Source organism: Gaeumannomyces tritici (genome assembly GCF_000145635.1).
Source record: "Gaeumannomyces tritici R3-111a-1 unplaced genomic scaffold supercont2.1, whole genome shotgun sequence".
Lineage (NCBI taxonomy): Eukaryota > Fungi > Ascomycota > Sordariomycetes > Magnaporthales > Magnaporthaceae > Gaeumannomyces > Gaeumannomyces tritici.
The window spans coordinates 7,082,890-7,099,359 of record NW_008804545.1 but is presented as its reverse complement, the minus strand read 5'-3'; the positions used below and the strand labels follow the sequence as shown (position 1 = coordinate 7,099,359).

The 16,470-nt window shown below is 48.7% G+C and overlaps 5 protein-coding genes across 5 annotated transcripts; 4 read left to right on the top strand and 1 right to left on the bottom strand.

Annotated features, from left to right (window-relative positions):
- Positions 1-111: 111 nt before the first annotated feature.
- GGTG_02244 (hypothetical protein) lies at positions 112-2,313 on the top strand (the record flags this gene model as incomplete). The annotated part of the gene is made up of 1 exon (XM_009220015.1): positions 112-2,313. One exon carries the CDS (start codon positions 112-114, stop codon positions 2,311-2,313), a length of 2,202 nt encoding a protein of 733 aa, XP_009218279.1.
- Positions 2,314-2,775: 462 nt separating this feature from the next.
- GGTG_02243 (hypothetical protein) lies at positions 2,776-5,093 on the top strand (the record flags this gene model as incomplete). Its single annotated transcript, XM_009220014.1, has 3 exons — positions 2,776-2,783; positions 2,984-3,184; positions 3,271-5,093. 3 exons carry the CDS (start codon positions 2,776-2,778, stop codon positions 4,643-4,645), a joined length of 1,584 nt encoding a protein of 527 aa, XP_009218278.1. The 3' UTR covers positions 4,646-5,093.
- Positions 5,094-5,697: 604 nt separating this feature from the next.
- GGTG_02242 (hypothetical protein) lies at positions 5,698-6,494 on the bottom strand (the record flags this gene model as incomplete). The annotated part of the gene is made up of 3 exons (XM_009220013.1): positions 5,698-5,781; positions 5,878-5,983; positions 6,322-6,494. 3 exons carry the CDS (start codon positions 6,492-6,494, stop codon positions 5,698-5,700), a joined length of 363 nt encoding a protein of 120 aa, XP_009218277.1.
- A 6,312-nt stretch (positions 6,495-12,806) lies between these two features.
- GGTG_02241 (hypothetical protein) lies at positions 12,807-13,206 on the top strand. The gene is made up of 2 exons (XM_009220012.1): positions 12,807-12,953; positions 13,037-13,206. Exons 1-2 carry the CDS (start codon positions 12,891-12,893, stop codon positions 13,178-13,180), a joined length of 207 nt encoding a protein of 68 aa, XP_009218276.1. The 5' UTR covers positions 12,807-12,890; the 3' UTR covers positions 13,181-13,206.
- A 1,758-nt stretch (positions 13,207-14,964) lies between these two features.
- On the top strand, positions 14,965-15,333 carry GGTG_02240 (hypothetical protein; the record flags this gene model as incomplete). The annotated part of the gene is made up of 1 exon (XM_009220011.1): positions 14,965-15,333. One exon carries the CDS (start codon positions 14,965-14,967, stop codon positions 15,331-15,333), a length of 369 nt encoding a protein of 122 aa, XP_009218275.1.
- Between the last annotated feature and the right edge of the window lie 1,137 nt (positions 15,334-16,470).

Sequence of the window (16,470 nt, the reverse complement as noted above, 5' to 3'; positions counted from 1 at the left end):
CCTGTGGCTTTCTAACTTATGACGCTTGCATTATTAGAGCTCGTTTTCGCCCGCAAGCACGGCTGGTATCAGGTCCAGAAAGCTGCGCCGTGGGAGTACCTCTATCCTCCCATGCAGCCAGATCTGCCTGGTCAAGAAGATATCCTGTCTGCACTGCCCACAGAGAGTCAAAACGGATTGACCTCCTCTTTTGGCAATAAGAAAACGCTCTTGGCCGACCTACTCGAGCAAGCAGCGCTGCCGAGCATGCCAGAGGTCTACTCCCCTCTCCCAGACAGTTCCTGGTTTCGTCTCCTGATCGTCGAACCGGGCGCTGCGGACGACCCCGTCACCTGCCGGCTCGTTCCCGTCCCGATCAGCCGCGCCAAGGAGCTGAGATACGACGCGCTGTCCTACGTATGGGACTGGTGGGGGGTCTCGGGTGCGGACGGCCTCGGGGACCACGTCAAAGGCATCCACAGCCATGTCTTTTGCAACGGCGTGGACATCGAGGTCAAGGCAAACATCTGGGAGGCTCTCTACTACCTCAGGCGCAGCGATGAGCCCTGCATCCTGTGGGCAGACGCGTTCTGCATTAACCAGGATGACGACGGCGAGCGTGCCATGCAGGTTGCCATGATGGGTCAGATATACAGCGCCGCCGCACGCACCCTTGTCTGGCTGGGATCCAAAGACGAAGGTGCACGGGAGGCGTTTGATCTGGTCTGCGGCATCGTACGGGCCTGGGACGACCAGCTTCCGGCGAGCTACGAGGTCCACGGCGAAACCACCGGCTCGAGCGCCCTGGCCTGCGGGATGGACTCGGCCAGCGCCGTGGGAAGCCTGACCGAGAAGGATTTGCAGCAGCTGATGAAGCTTTTCACCAACCCATGGTTTTCCCGCCGCTGGGTGATACAAGAGGTCGTCCGCTCGCAGTCGGCCGATGTGGTCTGGGGCAGATGCCGCATCGCCTGGCATTGGGTAGGTCTCTGCGCCGCCATTCTCCGGACGCAGGAGGCTTCCCTGCTAAATACTGGCGAGCGCTACTTCCGCCACAGCCGCTTCGCCGGCATTTATGGGGCATACCTCATTTTCCGGCTCTCGCGTCACGGCTCACCAGATGGCATGCCGTTTCGGCCCTCTTTCCTGCACCTCCTACGGCTCACGAGGGGCTTTGAAAGCTCCAAACCCGTGGACCAGTTCTTCGCCCTTCTCGGAATAGCGACACAGGAGAATTTGTCGGGAAATAGCTCCTTTATCACGCCAGACTACAGCATGGACGAGGTTCAGCTGTGCAGGTTTGTCGCAGAGAGGTGGCTGGAGTCGAGAGACGCCAAGCTGCCGCTCAAGTTTCTGTCAGACGCCGGCGACAACTGGACCAAGAGATACAAGAGGTCCTGGAGGCTCAGGAAATTCAACATGCAGGGTCCGGCGGCAGCAGGGCCATGTCCGTCCTGGGTGCCCAGGTGGAAAGATCGCGAGACTGGGATGCTCGGCCACTGGACCATAGGAGACGACTCGCAGCCCGAGGGGGCCCTGCCCTTCCAGCGATACGAGACGGCGTCACCCGACTGCCTCCAGGTCCGTGGGATGGAACTGTCCACAATTGTGTGGTGCGGCCAAAGCATCGACGACGTTGGCCAATGGGTGCGGAAAATGATGTTTGGGAGCCTCTTTTGCGCTGGCGAGGAAGATGATCCCGGGCTCGACCGTGTCGGCTTCCTGGCGCGGACGCTGTGCGCCGGCCGGACCGCATACGGCAGCAAGGTCAAGGATGGCGGGGCCGCGCTCGCGCGGCATCTCGTTGCCTACATGCTGGCGAGCCCCGACGACGGCGACGAGGCGTCCCGCGCATTGTGGAAGAAGCGGCAATCCCAGCTGGGGCCGGAGGAGGGGGACGCGCGGGCGTTCGAGCAGCTTAGCGACGCCGTGTGCCGCGGCCGCAGCCTCTTCGTCACCTCGGGCGGGCACCTCGGGCTCTGCTCGAGGGCTGTCTGGGCCGGGGACTCGGTCTGCGTGCTGGGCGGCGCCATCATGCCCTTTGTCCTCCGGCCGCGCTCTCTCGGCGGCGGGGACGCGGGGACCGACGGGTTCACGCTCGTTGGGGAGTGCTACGTGGACGGCATCATGGAGAACGAAGCCGTGGAGGCGATGCGGCGAGGGGGGACGCACCGCGGCCCGATGGACGCGAGGAAGGTCATGATGGGGTTCTACAAGTTTCCAAAGCTGGACGACAAAGGCCGCGAAGAGATGGCGGCTCTAATCGACAAGACGCTGGAGCTGGCTGATAAGAAGTACGAGAGACTGGAGGCGGCACCCATCAGTATTTACTAGGTAGCTGTTGCCAATTAGCTGTGGAGAATTTGATGGCCTGGTTCCTGTGCGTCACCTGTCGGACTTTTCATATTCGTATGAGAATAAGTTGCTGTTTAGACGCTATGGGCGGGCGACTACTGCCGGATCTGAGATTGTTACGACAATAGGCAATTATCAAGAGTCCTATGCCTGGCGGTGCGGCTCCGGCTAAAACCGCCCGCGGAGGGAATCCGAACATCAATCCCAGAGGAGGCCGTAGGTTCCCAGCGCAAATACCTTTCCCGGCTAACAAGCCTCTGCCTTTTCTGTCTTCTCCTTTGTCGTGCCCTCGATCTCGAGTGCTCTCGCTCAACATAATGGATCGCCGCAGCCTTCCTTTGCTAGCGCTTTTTGCATTTTCATGGGCGGGCACCGCAGAACGGTGTAAATCTATCCCTGGCGACGCAACATGGCCAGCCGATTATGCATGGAGAACGCTCAATGAAACGGTAGGTGGGAGGCTCACCGCCACCGTGCCCGCCGCGAGTGTGTGTCACACCGGTGGTGTGTTTGATGGCCGCTTCAACGCAACGGCGTGCCAGTGGCTCAAGACATTCTGGAACTTCCCAATTGCCCAGTATGTCGCGCCTAGCTTACTAGACTATCATCTGGTTTCCATCTTCTAACAAGGCGCTTAATATCCTCGCAGCTTCCCCTTCCCAGCCGAGGTTGGTTTCCCTTGGGTCCAAAATGGGTCGTGCGACCCTTACATGCCAGTGACGCAGCCTTGCGAGCTGGGGAACTACGCGAGCTACTCGATCAACGTGACTAGAGAGGAGGATGTTGTAGCGGGGATCCGATTTGCGCGAGAGAATGACGTTCGTCTGAGTATCAAGAATACAGGCCACGAGTATGTGCCAAGATATCGTGTTGGCCACCTTTCAGGTGCTGCTTTGCATGGACGCGTGTGGGACTAACGTACTTAACCACACTGAGTTACCTGGGCAAGTCCACGGGAAAGGGCAGCCTCTCACTGTGGACGCAGAACCTCAAGGCAATAGAGGTCATGGACAACTACTCCAGCCCCTACTACACCGGCCCCGCCATCAAACTGGGCGCCGGCGTGCTCGCGGTTGAGGCCTACCTGGCGGCCCACGAGCGCGGCTACCGCGTCGTCGGCGGCACCTGCGCCACCGTCGGCGTCGCGGGCGGCTACTCGCAGGGCGGCGGCCACTCGACCCTCAGCAGCGCCTACGGCCTGGCCGCCGACAACGTGCTGGCCTGGGAGGCCGTCTTGCCCGCGACCGGCGAGCGCGTCGTGGCCACGCCCGACGGCCCCCACGCCGACCTCTACTGGGCCCTGAGCGGCGGCGGTGGCGGCACCTTCGCCGTCGTGCTGGGCATGACGGCGCGCCTGCACCGCGACGGGCCCGTCGGCGGCGCGACGCTGTGGTTTGACGACTCGGGCATCCTCGACGGCGACAGCATTAACGGCGACAGGAACAGTAGCAACAGCAGCAGCAGCAGTAGCAGAAATGACGTCTTCTGGGACGCCGTCGGGGCCGTCCACGCCGCCCTCCCGCCCCTGCTGGCCCGGGGCGTGTCGGCGCTGTACTCCATCACCGACCGCACCTTCAACCTCTTCAGCCTGACGGCCACGGACCGCGACGGCGCGCAGGTCGCGGCCCTGCTGCGCGCGACGCTGCTGCCCGAGCTGGAGCGGCGCGGCGTCCCGTTCGCCTTTGAGGCTCACCAGTCGCCCGGCTTCCTGGCGCACTTTGCCCGGGACCTCGGCCCGCTGCCCTACGGCCTCTTCAGCACCGGCCAGGTCACGGGCAGCCGCCTGATCCCGCGCGCGGTGGTGGGCGGCCCCGCCGTGACGGGCGCGCTGCGCAACGTGACCGCCGCCGCCGCCGCGGGTGACTTTTTCGTCGCGTGCCAGGCGCTCGACGTGAGCGGCGGCGGCGACTCGTTCCTGCCCAGGGTCGCCGATAATGCAGTCCTACCGGCATGGCGAGACGCAGCCACGCACTGCATCGTCGTCGGGCCGTGGGACTACGGCGGCGGGGGCGACGCCGAGGGGCTGGCGGTCGCGCGGGCCAGGATGGAGGCCAAGCAGAGGCAGCTCGCTGACGTTTTCACCCCGATGCTCGAGGCCGCCACCCCCGGTTCCGGCACGTACCTCAACGAGGCCAATTTCCAGCAGCGGAACTTCCAAGAGCACTTCTACGGCGCCAACTACGAGCGGCTGCTCCGCGTCAAGCGCAAGTACGACCCGGAGGGAATTCTCTATGCTGTTACTGGGGTTGGGAGCGAGATGTTCGAGGAGGACGCAGAGGGTAGACTCTGTAGAACGGTGGAGGAACGTTGAGTCATTGCAAAATCAAAACAAACCATGTGTCACACGGGGATTGAACCAGTGCCGACTAAAGGCCGATTGGATGGGCCAACAAAGCCAGTTACAGGCCGAGGATTAAGGCCAACACGTTGGTTGGATCGGATAGGGAAGGTCGCAAAGACCATACATGTATTACACGCCCGGTCGAAAGGAAAACCCCTTTTTTGGCGGGAAATGTACCCAACCAGGAAAGGTACGTACCCCAAGCGGGATACGTACTTTTCTCCCTATCCTTATCCCATTTCCTTAATAGCCTATATAAAAAAAGCCTTTTTTTTAAGGACTTCCTAAAAGATTTTGCTCCACCAAGCATTTTTTAAAGGCCTTAAAAAATTATTAATATATTAACCACCCTCCAAGCCGATTATTAATCCCCTTGTAACAAATAATTTCTTATTTTTCCGGGATTGCTTTAATTGCACTTATACCTTTATCAAAAAAAGGTATTGCCAATTTAAATTATTCCTAAGCATTTACTTGCCCTTATAAGTTCGATTCCCTTTTTTATCGCGCAAATCTTTAATAGCGTTGCCGCAATTTTACGCTTTTGGGCAAATAACCAAACCGGCAAACCGAAATTTGCCTTTGTAAACGAAAAAAGTTTCGTCGAAACAAATATTTCCCTTTTCCGGTATTGGTATTGTGCCCGTCCCGCTTTCGAAAAATCGCAAGCTTGCACTTATTATTTTACAAAGACCGAACGCAACCAACAATTGCGTTAAAAACCAACTTTAGCGTCGGTTACCGTTACAACGGACCCCAACAAACCCCCGCAATCGGTTACCCCGCAACCGCCTGCTTTCGTTAATAAAGCAATCGATAAATCTTTTAATTTGCTCGTTGCTTTAAGCAACAAAACCACCCTTGCTTTTAAAAGGCCACAAGCGCTTTCCGGGTTAATTAACCCGTACCAAATAACCTTATTAACAGCTACAAAGCTCGCAATTATCGGCAAAAACCAATTTGCGCAAATAAAAAAGTATTAAAAAAATTTCCGACAAAACCTAACGGCCCGAATCGACGTCCTAACCGAAAACCTGGACCACGCGCGCAATTTTACGCGTTTTATCCTTACCCAAACAAGCTAGCAATACAAAGCTACCTTTTAGCTTTTTAAAAATAGCAAAGCTAAGCGAACGATTTACAAAGGATTTATTGCACGACGGGTTAGCGCTATCGAAAAGCGCTTTCGCTACGAAACGAACCAAGCCCTTAATAGCCTCGCCCAACAAATCGAATCCACCCAAAAAAACCTCGCTAACTTTTTGCAACAAATCCAAGCCCGAAAAAAAACCACCAAAAAATAGCTCGCTATTTTACAAAAAAAACAAAACGAAACAATTAAAAGAATTCGGTTATACCTCGCTTAGCAAAAACGGGAGCACGACCTTTTTAAACAAAAGCTTAACCAACTTTTGCTTTTGGCTTACGCTATAAAAACCAATACCAAAAACACAAAGCCCTTCGACAATATTAAAAAACGCTACGAAGCCTTTCGCAAAAAAATTACAAGCAATTCCGAAAAAATCCAACAACAAAGCAACGCCATCGCCGTTTTAAAACATAACTTTAACGTAATAATCGAGCTTTATTAAAACCATTCCCGGCAAATTTCCCGCATTACCTTACCAAAACCCTTGCTTACGTACGACAAAAGCCAACGCACTTCCATTAAACCCTTTTTATTGGACGCAATTATAACCAACGGCGAACAAACGCCCAAGCCCCGGGGCCGGGCTTCGTTCCAACCTCCCGAAAGCACCCCGCAAACCGCCAATAACAACAATACGGCTTCCCCCGGGATTAACGCGCCGGGAACCATTACTAACCCTTAAAAATCCCAATTATTTTACAACCGCGCCCCAAACAAAATACAAATTAAGCAAAATACCCTTATGCTCGACCCAAATACCGAAACCATCGTTTTGTACATAGCCCCAACCTTTAATAAATTATGGCAAAGCAACGGGGAAAAATAATTTTTGCCCATCCTTTAAAAAGCCAATTACCAGCCCAAAATCCCAAACGATCCAGCATACTCCCAATAAATAGCGGAAATTCATAGCGGTTTCTAAATACTTTACTAAGCAATGCTTGCCTTTCGCAATAAAGTGCGGGACCTAACGCAAATACCCGAATTGGTACAATCCCAAATGGCGAAATTACGCCAACAATACAACTTTACGCGCCAAAATTACATAACGGTTTTCTAAATCGTTTAAAACGGCTTAACCATTTTAAAAAATTAAGCACGATCTTTTAAAAAAAAAATAATTAAAAAAAGCAATTAATTCGCGGCCAAAATTTAAAACGTTATCGCAAAAATTGTTAGCAATAGCTTTATCCGCAACCATGCTTATAACAAAATGAAAAAGGCATATAAAACTTACCAATAAGCGATTAAAAAAATGCATTACCGCTTTGCCCATACCATTGGCTTAATTAAACAATGGGCCGGCCATACCGAGCACCGGGTATTTAGCACCGAATAACAATTAAACCATATAAAAAAACAATAAAAAATAATTAACGCTTACCCCTTAACCACCCTAAAATAATAACAAGCCTTTACCAAAAACATTATCGCCGAAGTTAATAAACGGATGGTTAAAAGCAAGCAAATGGACGCTGCCACCATTTTGTCCCAAATCGCCTCCCGACAAGCGTCCCGCCAAATTACACCGGCAACGTACGGTACAACCCTAATCCCCGTTTTTTTTACCAAAATAACTTATTCCAAATCCTTCGCCTTCCGGACCGATCCCACTATAACGGGAGCCAACCCAATCCCGAACTTTGCGCCCTTTGCTTTAAAACAAATTAGCTCCATGCACCGATAAACGATGCGAAAAAACCCCGCGGGCATTATAGCGGCAATATATCGACAAGCCCGAAAAAGCTTTTATTTCCAAATGTTAGGAATAACCAACAAAATTCCCCCAAAAAGGGTATCCTTTTACCGACCGCCGGCCCCACCCAGCAACAACCTTTCCTTTTCGGATTTAAACGGGAACGGACTACGATAACCTCCTAAACCGCCGCAACGTCCCCGGGCCAACTTATTACCCGCGGGTAAAAACCCCTTTCAACGACATAGCGCCATTTTTATGGTAAATTCCGTTTCGTTTAAAGCTCCGCCCACTTTTAACGGCAAAAGGACAAATTTTAAAAATTGGTAGTATATGGTCCGGGCTTACATAAAGGCCGTTCCCCAAACATTTACTAGCAACGACCACAAAATTTCCTGGGTCGGTTCTTACCTTAAAAAGGCAGCATTAAAGGTTTACGTAAGCAAAGCCAAAATGTTCGAAGCTTATAAATTACTTAATTTTTGGAAAGCTTATTTAAGGTTTTTAATTACGCAATTCCGAAACCCCAATAAAAAACGAACGAACTCCATAAAGCTAAACGCTTTTAAATACAAAAATAACATTATTGGGTTTTTTATAAAATTAATTTAACTTAACGCTACCGTTAAATTTACCGGAACGCGCTTTAAAAACTTTGTTAAAAAAAAGCTCTTTAAAAAAATAAACCGTTTCGTTTTTGCCAATAAAAGGCAAATCCTTAACGTAAACGAAAAATTCCTAAAATTATTCCAACAAACCGGCATTACTTACGAATTTATAATAACGAATAAAAACACCTTCCGAAAGCTCCAAAAAAAAAACCGAAGGCCCAAAAAAAAGGAAAAAAACGAGCCCGCTTCGACTTTAAAGCGTTTGAACGCGGGCCGTCCCCGCGACAAAAGTTCCAAAGGCCCCTACGGCCAATCCTTAAACTCCCGCACCGCAGCAAATAAAGGCCAGGCAATTCCTGTACAAACCAAAAAAAACAACATTTGGTCCACCATTCGGGCCGCCTTTAATAGCATTAACCAAAAAAACATTAATGCTAAAAAAAAAAAGGCATTAATTGCTAGCGCTACGGAAAAAACAATTATTATACCCGAGATTGTTTTGCCAAAAAAAATATTAAAAGCAAAAACCTTCCCCCGGCTTCGGCAAAAACCGCGGCCGGGGCCAAAAAGCCCGCAAACAAATCCTAAAAGCTAAAAAAGGAAGACCAAAAAAAGCCCGCCAAAAAAGTTAAAATCGTAAAGCTCGCCGTTTACGACCCTAAGCCCATTTACAATTGCTTTTTTAAAAAGGTTAATACAAATTCGGATTGTTAAAAACCCGGGGTTTTAATAATATTACCCAAAAAACGATAGGAAACGAATAACGCAATCCAGATCGCCATTTGCGCCTTCCTACAAACCAAATTTACAGGCTCGTTCCGGGTAATTACGAAACCCATAATTAATATGGCTTTGCGCATTAAAAGCCAGGAAAAAAGAACAATCCAAATCCTTTTGGATTGCAAAAGCAACAACGGTTACTTTATTTCCTTTTAGCTAGCCGCGGAATTACAATTACATATTGTTAAACGCACAATTCCGCGGGTTATATCCAATTTTACTAGATATAAAAAAAACCCCTTAACATATTACCTACCCCAAATTATCCTACAACATTACAACCACCGGTTTTGCGTAAACCTCGATATGTTAAATTTGGACCTAGATTGCAACGTATTTTTTCCCGTCCAATGGATAATACGACATTACCCAACCGAAATTTTTAAACGAAACCATAACGATATCCGCTTTAACACTAACAAATGCAAATTTTATCGCAAACCTAAATTTCGCGGGGTTATTAACCCACGAAATTTAACAAACATTTTTACCACGGACTTTGCTACAATCGTTTTGGTTAAAAAAATAACAAAACCAACCCCTATATTAAACGGTACGGCCAATAAATTCGATAGGGTTTTTAAAAAGTTCCGCGAATTCCTTTTTATTATATTCCCAAAAGCAATAATGCGCTTACCCAACCATTAGCCCTGGAATTACGAAATCCATTTAAAAAAAGGAGCAACATTTGGTTAAAAACTTATTTACAACCTTAACGAACGAAAGCTTAACGTATTAAAACCCTAGCTTATAAAGAACCTGGAAGCAAGCCAATTGTATAAAGGTAAAGGCGCGGTTGGCGCACCCTTTATATTCGCCGAAAAAAAAACCCTAAAAACCCTTTACAACCAATAATTAATTACCGAAACGTTAATTCCAAAATTATCCCGGAACGATGCCCAATCCTTTTAATTACGAAATTACAAAACCAATTCCGCAACGCCAAATGGATAACCAAAATTAACCTTAAAACGGGCTTCCATTTAATCCGCATAAAGCCAAAACACGAATAAAAAATAGCATTCCGGTACAAATATGGCCTATTCGAATTTACCGTTATGCTTATAAACCTTATTAACGCACCGGCAACTTTTTAAAAAATAATAAACCACATATTTATAAACTTTATTAACGCCGGCCTTTTCGTTTACCTAAACGATTTCCTTATTTACGCAAAAACAAAAGAAAAGCACGACGATTTCGTTAAAAAGGTATTAAAACGCTTAACCCATTACAACCTCGCGGTCGCCCCTCGCAAATGCGTTTGGGGGGTCCAAAAAGTTAAATTTTTAGGACATATTATTAACCAAGAAAAAATCCGAATGTTACAAAACAAAATCGAAACCATCTTTAATTAAAAAGCACCCCGGCAATTGCGGGAATGCCAATCGGTAATCGGCTTTACCAACTTTTACCAACAATTCATCGCGGGATTTTCCAAAATCGTTAAACCTTTAACAATAACCAATGCCCTTGCAAAAAAGGATTGGTCCTAAACCGCAAAAATACAAACAGCCTTTAATGCTTTTAAACAAACGTTTACCTCGCCCCCCATATTGCAACATTTCGACCCCATTTAACCGGCAATTATTAAAACTAACGCGTTTAATTTCGCTTTAACCGTTATATTATTTTAACGGGACCCAATTAACGGCAAGCTTTACCTAATGGCTTTCCATTCCCGGAAAATAACCCCGGCTAAAATTAATTACAAAATTTACAACAAAAAGCTATTTGCAATCGTAAATAGCTTTGGCCGATAAAAGCATTACTTCGAAAAAGCATAGCAACGAATTAAAATTTTTACGAACCACCAAAACCTTGCTTACTTTACTACGGCCAAAATCCTTAACCAAAAGCAAGCGAAATGGGCACAACAACTTTTTAGCTATTGGTTTTTAATTACATACCAACCAAGCAAATAAAACGAAAAGGCCAATATCCTTTCCAAACTAAAGCAATACAAACCTAAAAAAAGGAAAAGTAAAAACCAGCCAATTACAACGATTTTACAAAAAAAACATTTTAATTTTACCTTACAAGCACCTTCTTTCTTCCTTTCGTTAGCAAAACTTTGCAACATTCCAACCATACGCTAAAACCTTGCATTTACAAACAAAATTAAACAAATCGCCTCTTTTAATACTAAGTACTAAAAGCATTTAAAAGCTCCCTACAAAAAGGAAAAAGTTAATAACGGACTTTTATACCACCGTTACAAACTATGGATTTCCGCGCAACTAAAACTTAAGCGCGAAATCCTGGAATCCGAGCATAATACCAAAATCGCCGGACATATAAGGATGGATAAAACCTTTAAACTAATTACCCGTTACTTTTGGTGGCCGGGAATTGAAAGGAACGTTCGAAACTACGTAAAAAGTTGCCTGGAATGTTAACGCAACAAGGCCCCCAAGCATGCGCCTTTTGGGCTATTCCAACCTATAAAATTGCATTACCGGCCATGGAACATTGTAGCCATAAACTTTATTACGAATTTCTTTAACAGCCAAAACTGTAATTCCATTTGGATTATAGTAAACCCGTTTACCAAAATAAACCATTTTATCTTTTTAAAAAAAGGACAAAAAAAACGAACGACCTTATCCGCATTTTTGCCCGGAAATACTGGAAACTTTACGGGGTATTATTAAACATTATTTTAAACCGAAACTCCCGGTTTACCGCGCACTTATAGCAGGATTTCCTTAACCTTATAAGCATTAAGCCCCGAATAAATATTGCATTTTATCTACAAACGGATAAGTAAATAAAAAGGCTTAACCAAAACCTAAAAGCTTACTTCCGGTCCTTTATTAATTATAAAATGTTAAATTGGGTAAATTTATTGCCTATGGCCGAATTTGCTTACAACAATACGTTTTTAGCAAATACTTCCGTATCCCCCTTTTACGCTAATTACGGGTTTAAACCAGCCGCCTACAATCCCCCAAAACCAAAGCGCATTAAGCCCTATCCAACCAACAAATTTTATACGCATTGGATGCACGGCGTCCACAACAAGGCCAAATAGCACTTTAACGCCGCTCGGGAACGAATAAAAAAATAAGCAAATAAAAAACGACAAGCCCTGCCCGTTTTTACTAAAGGACAATACGTTATACTTAACGCCAAAAACATTAAAATCCGGCAACCCGTAAAAAAGCTTAACTCCAAACTTTTTAAACCTTTCCAAATTACCCAAGTCATTTTTCCTTTGGCCGTACGGCTCGCACTACCCCTTACGTAAAAAATCCACCCAACATTTTACGCTTTGTTTATTAAGCCTTACCGTACTAGCATCCAAGTTTGGCCCGACCCAGACCAGGTCCTGCGGAACGCGCCCTTATTATTAAACGTATTTAAAATTAAAAAAGTTAAAAATTTACGTTAAATAAAAAAAACCGTACAATACCTTATTAAATGGTTGGGCTTTAACAAAAAAGGGGAAATAACGTAAAAACCCTAGGAAAATTTTAAAAAAAAAGCTGCCAAGGAGAAAATTAAAAACTTTTACCGGCAATATCCCCGAAAACCCCGCGACCCCCGCGTTTAAAAGGCCCGAAGCGTGCCTTTGGGAAAAGGAAAATTGTATTATACGGGGATTAAACCAATGCCAACTAAAGGCCGATTGGATAAGCCAACAAAGCCAATTACAAGCCAAAAATTAAAACCAACACGTTGGTTGGATCGGATAAAAAAGGTCGCAAAAACCACACATGTATTACACGCCCGGTCGAAAAAAAAACCCCTTTTTTAGCGGGAAATGTACCCGACCAGGAAAGGTACGTACCCCAGGCGGGATACGTACCTCTCTCCCTGTCCTTATCCCATCTCCTTAACAGCCTATATAAAAAAGGCCTTTCTCTCAAGGACTTCCCAAGAGATTCTGCTCCACCAAGCATCTCCTAAAGGCCTTAAAAGATTATCAATATATTAACCACCCTCCAAGCCGATCATTGATCCCCTTGTAACACCATGTCCAGCCTCGACGTGTTATTGTCTATTCTGAGCCACCCATTTCTACTTTTACCATTGCACGTACTTCCCCCCTTGTTATGTGTCCTGCATCTATGGTGTCCACACAAAAAAGTACTCACATGTACTCAAAGGATCCAATGTAGACGCTGGCTGCACAGCGCTCTCACATGCGGGATGGTGGAGCAAATGAACAGATCTTGGTGTTCGGTCTATGTACGGCAGTCAGAGACACTGGCAGCTTCCCTGCTGGCAAGTGGAAGATACGAGGCAAATGCGAGGCAAAGTGATTTGGAATCCGATGTGGGCATTGCTGCGCCAGCTCTTTCCCATGTGGGACGGTGGGATGCAGGCCGACCCTGGTGTTCGATATCTCCCAAGCTAAGCGAGCACGAAGAGACACTAGCAGTCTAGGTGCAAGCAAGTGGAAGTGGTAAGCTAAGAGGAGGAAGCAAGTGAAATGAGCTATGGAAATGCAGTGACCCAACTCCCGGCTGTGCTGGTCTGGGTTTGCGCATGTTGTTGTTGTTGTTGTTGCGGCCGCTAATGGTGAAGGAAGAAAGAAGGAAAGAAGTGGGCTGGGCAGATTGGGGAGAGGGGGTTTATATACCCGCGGCCAACTCCAGATCTTGCCGCAAATCAGTCAAGGCGTATCTGGCGCGAAACGGCCGCCTGGAGGCAGGAGCCAATGAGGAAAATCTGCGCCTGGTAGGCAGGTCACTCGGTAGATCTGAATAGACCTGAAGAGAAGAGATGGCGGGGGTCTGAACAGATCAGCCAATCAAGAGCCCCCAGGAAACAACGACATCAAGAATCTGTGGGACTGCATCCGAGGTGCATACAGAGCCGGCCAGTCACAGCTCTTCCGGAAGCAAGCCTCCAGTCCATCGAGGAGTCACGGGTTAGAAATGACGTGGTTGTTTTCAGTCCTAAGGACGACCAGGTCCGCGTCGGGTTGCGTCGAGGCCTGGGAAGACGCGTCAAACCGTGATGAGCGGATGGGGCCAGACGCTAAAGGGCTGCCTGCTTGCTGTCGCCCGACTTGAGAGCGTTTGACCGCCCGACGGTCTGGAGGGCACACTGCAAATAGTGGGGATTGGGGTTTTGAAATCAAGCAGTCGGACGGCACTTCCATGAGTAAAACTGGCTATAAAATCTATGTACCGTTTCTTTCTAGGGAACTGAATGCTCCTAATGAAAGTGCGAGTTTTGCAGAAAGCTGTTGAAAACAACGATTTAATGTGAAGAAGAGCTGAGTTAAAAGTGAGAGAAACTTGAAATTTACTTTTTGGTGATAAGTGCAGCTGGGCATAATTATGGGATGGCAGTAACGTGCTTCACCTTTGGCCTTTGGTGTAATTATTGCGGCTAATTATAGTCTTATTCTAAGGGGACCCAGGATTATGCTCGAGCAGTCCAGATTTAAGTAGGAAGAGAGAATATGCAGAACATGATTATGCAGATTAAGGAATGCATGTGTAGGCCGGAGGGGTTTAATAATAACGCCAACCGCCACTTTAAGTGCAGTAATTAGCGCACAAGACGTTTTCCCGCACCCGTAATCCTGTACGTGCAAGGAACAACTCGAGGCTGTAAGTAAATAGCAGAAACACATACACGCGGGAAGAAGATATGCAAGAGAAGCCGGGCAAAGGAAAAAGACAAAAGGACAGAACGAAAAAAAAAAAAGAATGTCAAGGGAGCGCGGGGTCCAAGCCTGGTGTAGGGTCCGCGGACCCAGCCAGGCTCGAACCCGGGGCTCCCCCCGGGACCATGGGCGATAGCTAAAGGCCCGCGGCCTTTAGCCAACCGCCCACTGTCCCGGGATTGGGAACTGACAGGACAGACCAACCTTATAAAGCCCTCCCCCACGAGGAGGAAAGTCACCTTTCTGGCTGGACAGTGCGAGAGCGGGCCACGCGACTTCTTGCACGGCTAGGGTTATCGATGATGAGCCTTCACACGCGCGCCAGCACATGTTCTCCACGCGTTGCTTAAAGTAGGGAACTCTATAATACAGAAAGTATTAGGCCGCCGTCTTGACAACACTATACGAGAGCCAGGACGCTCGCTGATGGATCAAGCGTGGAGCAGAACCGACCGCCACGCGCCGGGCGCCAGAGACAACACACCCACTCCCGCCAAGGGAGAAGTTCCGCATTCCAACTCGCCCTCGCCAGCAGGCCAAGCATATCACTGCCACCCGTGGCATCACCGTCAAGCAGCCGAACTCGCGCCTAACCGCGCCCGATGCGTCCTGCAGCCGCACGAAAAGGAGATGGTCGATAAAAGTGGCACATCTTCCACCTCGGTGTTCTCGGCCCCCCCACCGACGCTTGCAGGCGGCAAATACAACACCTGGGGCGCCGTGGCGGGAGGCGGTAAGAAGCAGGAGCAAAGGGTCAAGTGGGGAACCACGGGCAAAAGAGACAAAAGTTCATGACCACGCCATGGCGTGGAAGAGGGCGGCTGACCTCTATGGGAGGGAGGCGTGTGTGAGTGGAAGGCTGGGCTGCTTGCCCAGGTCAGTGAGGTGTGCCCACCGAGACCAAGATGGACTCGTTCGTGCTCGGCGCGAATGAAATGAGGCCTCGGCGAGATGCTCGGACGAGCTCGATGTGCGGGCCGTAACGAACTCATCGGGATCGTCACCGCCACGGTCGATCCTGCAGGAGCGCAGGAGCAAGCGGCATGTTGTGGAATGTGGATGTTTTGAGCGTCGGGTGTCGCGCGACTGAGACAGGGGAGTCGGAGTCTGCCCACGATCGGCATTCCCGTCAGAGTATCACGTGTACGCAGCATGGGCGGCAGATGGATATGATAGGACGCCCGCCTTGCAAATTATCAGAAGCTGCATAGGCGAAGGGGATCCGGAGCCCCCCAGCTATGTATAGGTGTCCAGGATCACAAACACTAGTGCGGTGGAGCAAGATACATTTTCTTCCTTAGAAAACCAAGCCAAACTGATGTACCACCAAGATCCACCGCACTAGTGTTTGTGATCCTGGACACCTGTACAAGTCCCTAGGATATTAAACGTTACGCTGTGAGTCTAACAAGGGGTGTCGACCAGGGTATTAGCAAAGGGGTAGGGGTACATATCTCAACGCACAATTTGTAGTAGGAATCAACGTATTGAACTAACAGCTTGGGACGATTCTAGTGGGTTCTGGCAAATGGAGGTGCGGGTAGCGGTACATCGATCTGGCGGGATTTTCTATGGGAAAAAATGTAGACTGGACGCGGCCTAATTAGGAAGGATCTGCGCGTCGTAACGTTCAATATCCTAGGGACTTGTACGTGGGGGGTCGAGCTGAGAGGTGCTGCGCCAAGGTGCGCAAGCGAACGAGTCCACACCGGCCCGCAAACAGCCAAAAACGAAGCGCCACTGTACGTCACTGTGCACTAACACTGCTCGTTATTTGAGGTCGTATGAGAAGAGGCTTAGTTGGAAGCGAGCCCCACACACACACAGCACACACACAATACACGCCCATTGTGTCTTTCCGTCGTGTGGCTCCCGGGCCGCGTGGGTTGGGCTGTGAAAAACCGGTCAGTAGCCGGGTGGCTCGGTCGCTTG

Bases quoted from the DNA above. Each gene is read 5' to 3' on its own strand.
- GGTG_02241 (XM_009220012.1), top strand. From the start codon at position 12,891: ATGTCCAGCCTCGACGTGTTATTGTCTATTCTGAGCCACCCATTTCTA. The intron at 12,954-13,036 runs GTACTTCCCCCC...GATCCAATGTAG, and splicing joins TTCTACTTTTACCATTGCAC to ACGCTGGCTGCACAGCGCTC.